Source organism: Octodon degus, unplaced genomic scaffold (assembly GCF_000260255.1).
Source record: "Octodon degus isolate 3935 unplaced genomic scaffold, OctDeg1.0 scaffold00268, whole genome shotgun sequence".
NCBI lineage: Eukaryota > Metazoa > Chordata > Mammalia > Rodentia > Octodontidae > Octodon > Octodon degus.
The window spans coordinates 2,001,956-2,006,045 of NW_004524844.1; the positions used below are offsets into that span (position 1 = coordinate 2,001,956).

General features: G+C 59.7%; 1 protein-coding gene across 1 annotated transcript in view; it reads right to left on the reverse strand.

Annotated features, from left to right (window-relative positions):
• Positions 1–3,741, reverse strand: part of Sult2b1 (sulfotransferase family 2B member 1) — a 24,372-nt gene extending 20,631 nt beyond the window's left edge. The window contains exon 1 of the mRNA XM_004646530.2: positions 3,592–3,741. Within this exon, the coding sequence (XP_004646587.1) occupies positions 3,592–3,647 (56 nt within the window). The 5' untranslated portion in view covers positions 3,648–3,741. The remainder of the gene's footprint in view (positions 1–3,591) is intronic.
• Positions 3,742–4,090: the final 349 nt, after the last annotated feature.

Consider the following 4,090-nt stretch of genomic DNA (forward strand, 5'->3'; position numbering starts at 1 on the left):
TTCTTTTTTAGACAGGGTCTTGCTTCCTACCTCAGGCTGGCCTTGAACTACGGCAGTCCTCTTGCCTCAACCTCCCACTCGCTGGGAGCACAGGCATGCATCACCACGCCTTGCAGTGGTGGTATCCCCACTTTCTCTGCCTCTCAGTCCCCACTGAGGGGCCCCCACATCTTTCTGAAGGCCTCTGTCCAGGGCTCCTCGCAAGATCAGGGTCTTCCATGCTTCCGTTGGCCTAAAGGTCCCTTTTCCTCCCCAAGAGTGAACAGAGGTGGCAAGTGTCCTGGACCTTCTGGTGCCTATTCGGGACTCCAGGGACCACGAGGGACACAAGACAGAGGCTGAGTCTCTCAGAGCCCAGGCCCTCCTGCCCTGTGCCTGCCGCATCCCCACCGGCCGGCCCATGTGGAATGCTTTATAGGCGGCTACAGGGTGCTGCGCAGTAAAACCATTCAGGCGCGCAGCTGCCCTGGCAAGGAGGGGCCCTAAAGAGCAGAGATCACAAGGTCCCCACTCGGGCACCCAGAAATCAGGGAGGGGCGGCAGTTGAGGCTGTTCCGGGCCGGGCCAGCAAGGGTGCGGCCCAGCGGGTCCAAGGCTGCTGCCCTAGCGGGCCTTGACCTGAGCTCCAGAGGGGAGGTCAGGAAGCCTCCTGGGGCAGGAGCTCCGCAGGGATCCTGCTCCGTCCCGCCTTCCTCATCCCTAGACTGAAGGTGTGCTAGAGTCAGGTTTTCCGGGTTCAAACCCCAGCTACGCCCCATTTGACAGCTGTGTGACCCCGGGCAAGTTTTTCAACCTCTCTGGGCCTCATGTTTTAAATGGGATGACATGACGGCGGCACTTAATCATCCACACGGGTTGATCCCAGGCAGGCAGGTCGCTGGGAGGATTAAGTGGGATATACACCGCATTAAGCGCGCAGATCTCGGAGCTGCTCGGCCCCAGCTGCCCATCATGCCTGCCTCCTGCTTCTTTCCTCCTCGAGCTCGTATGATGCTGTTATAGGCCCTTTAGTCCCCTGGATATACACGGGCTGCATGGAACTCATCTCAACTATAAAGCGCAGGGTACAACAAACCCCTTGTTCTGAAAGCTCGGAGGAGTGGCCTTGCTCTTTCACAGTCCAGATTAACTTTTGGACGGATTGTACCACAGGCTGCCAATCACCCCCAAACAGTGTATGGTTTAGTTTTTCTCATTCAGGAGGCTTAAAATGCAACCAGGAGCTGGGTGTGGTGGCACACGCCTGTGACCCCAGCACTCAGGAGGCTGAAGCAGGATTGCCAAGAGTCTGAGGCCAGCAGGGGCTACCTAGAGAGTTCAAGTGAGATCCTGTCTCAAAAACCAAACCAACCCCCTCCTCCCCTCCAAAAAATTCAAGTTAAAAAATAAAAATGCCAGCAGGCTAGCTCGGTCCCAGGCACTACTGGCTTTGGCCCACTGTGGGTCCACGCGGGGAGGCATTTCCTACGCTCCCCTACAGACCCAGGACGTGTCTGATTTTCCTGGGGGCGTCAGCGCTCACAGTCCAGCCCTCCCGGCACGCCCCTCCTTGCCTGCCTGGTAACCCTGACTCATCCCGGCCCCACGTTGCCCAATCTCGCCTCTATCCATTGGTTCATTCATTGCTGTGGGTCCTCTCTAGGACTAGCTCCATGCTGTCCCCAACTGGCTGAGGCTCGGGGCCACAGGGGGTATCTGAGCACAGGCCAGTGTTGTTGGGGCCCCAGGTAGGCACATCCTTTCCCTGGCCTGGTCAAGGAATCCCAAATGTGGCCCTGAAAGCGCTGAGCCTGGGATGCAGTCAGGCCAGCAAGGGAGAGAGAGCAGAGAGGAGGTCGCCCCTGAGGAGGGGCTATGATTGCAGGGACAGCGTGGATGGATCAGGTGATCGACCCATCATTGGGGCTGATGCCAAGGCCTAGAATGGGGGAGATGGAGAGGTGCTGAGGCTGCCCCCTGCTTCCTGTGGCCCTGGAGGGTGCCGCCCAGCCTGAGCCCCATTCCAAACCAGGGGCCTCCACTCTGTATTTCTCTTGGGAGGAAGATTACTCTTCAATAAAATATCTCCATCTTACAAAGCTTTTGTGAGCCGTCACCAGGAAGGAGGAGCCCCAGAGGGCTGCAGAAAGGGCCAGCTGGGGACAGACTTTTTAGAGTTTTGACAGAGCCTCTGTAGGGATCCCTGTGGCAGAAACCTAGTGTCAAGGCCTGGGGCAGGGAGCCCGAGGTGTGGCCAGGAATGTGACATCAGTCACCATCACTCCATGGATGGAATGTGGGAAGTCACAAGGTGGGGTGGGGGCGAGGCAGCACCCCATCCTGGAGTGGCTGGGAAGATAGGAGAGGCAGCTGGGGACCCAGTGAGGCGGGGAAGCTCCCCAAGAGCTGAGGCTCAGAGTGTGGGGGAGGCTGCGGCCTGGGGCAGTGTCCACGGCCTGACCCAGGGACAGGGCTGCAGGGACACTGCGGGAGGAGCAGTGCCTGGACACCTTGTGTGTGTATGCAGGGACTCTGTGGGGGAGTTACTTTCTGAGGACACAAGGCGGAGCCTCAGCCCTGGGCAGGAAATGCTGAGTAGTGAAGCGGACCCCTTTCCCATGGGCCCAGAGATGGCTAGGAACCACATCTCGGGTTGTTCGGGTCACACAGCACTTGGTTGGTTGGGGTTAGCAGCACCATCTCTCAAGTCCTGACTTGTGGGGCCCTGGATCTGGGGCAAGGGAGAGCCCAGCAGTGTTCAGGGGTGGGGAGGACGCGGCCCTGTCCCCTCCTCACTGCCCAGGCAGCCAGAGGTCACCCCAGCACTGTGCTGTGCTCACAGGCGGCTGCCTGCCTTCTCTGGGCCTCATCTGTTCCTTGGAGAAATGGAGCCCATGGGAGAGGCATGGGAGACTCCCACCAAGGCTGCTCCGGAGAAGGAACCCACCGTGCCCAGGTCAGGGCCAATTCGGGCAGAGGGCCTGTGACAGGGCCCTTCTCCCTTCCAGCCTGTGTTTCCCCATCTGGGGAGCAGGTGCTCCTGGGCAGGTGTCTCACGTACTGGGTGCTGCCAGGAGCTGGAAGGCTCTTTCCTTCCTTCTCCCTCCTGGCCCTCACTTCCTGGGGCACAGCTTTGTCCCTCAAGGACACTCAGGTGTCCCTATCCTGCCCCCCCTTGTTCTGCCAACACCCTAGTCCAAGCAGGGTCACATTCTAACCCATGGGAAGGACCCTCATTGCTTTTTTCTTTGTTTGAGACAGGGTCTCACTATGTAGCCCAGGTTGGCCTCAAACTTGTGGCAATCCTCCTGCCTCAGCCTCCTGAGTGCTGGGCTCACAGACACATACCACCCCCGGCACTCTCCCCTGTTCTTGGAGGGCTTTGGAGGGTTATCCTGGGAAGAAATGGGGTACAGCAAGCCTGCAGTTTTACTAGGCAGTTCCTGGGTGCCAAGCACCCCCTAATCAGGCACCAGGGAGGTGGCAGCTGTGGGTCCCTTGCATAGAGGAGCAACAGGGGCTGGGCTGACTCAGTGCCAATGGCCCAGAGGGGTCCTGGGGCCACTAGCTTAGTCCCTGTCCCCCAAATCCCAGGCTTTTGGGCCACCTCACCTGAAGATACTGTTCTCAGAGTAGTCCGACATCTCTGGGGCGCAGGGCCCGTCCATGGCTGTGAGCGAGGGGCAGGAAGAGAGTAGCCAGCTAGTGGCGCGCAGCCCGCGTCTGTCGCCGAGCGAGCGCCAGGTGCCAGCCAGATGCGACCTCGCCCGCCCAGGGGCGGGGCAGCAGCCGGTTCGCCAAGGTGCTGCCCACGCCCCGCGCGGCCCGACGGGAGGGACGGGTACCTCCGGGCTCCGAGGGGGCGGGAGAGGAGGGCGGGGCAGCGCCGCCCGGACCAATGGCACCTCGGAGGCGGCTCTGGCACAGCCCATCCACCCACGTTGTTCGTTCGTTCATTCATTCATTTTTTTTCTTTCTTTTTCTTTTCTCTCTTTTTTTCCTTTGAATTTTGGGGTCAAAGTCTTGCTCTGAAACCCAGGCTGGCCTCACCCTGGTGGGATCCCTGCTACATCAGCCTCCCAAATTCTGGGATTGCGGGCGTGGGCCACCG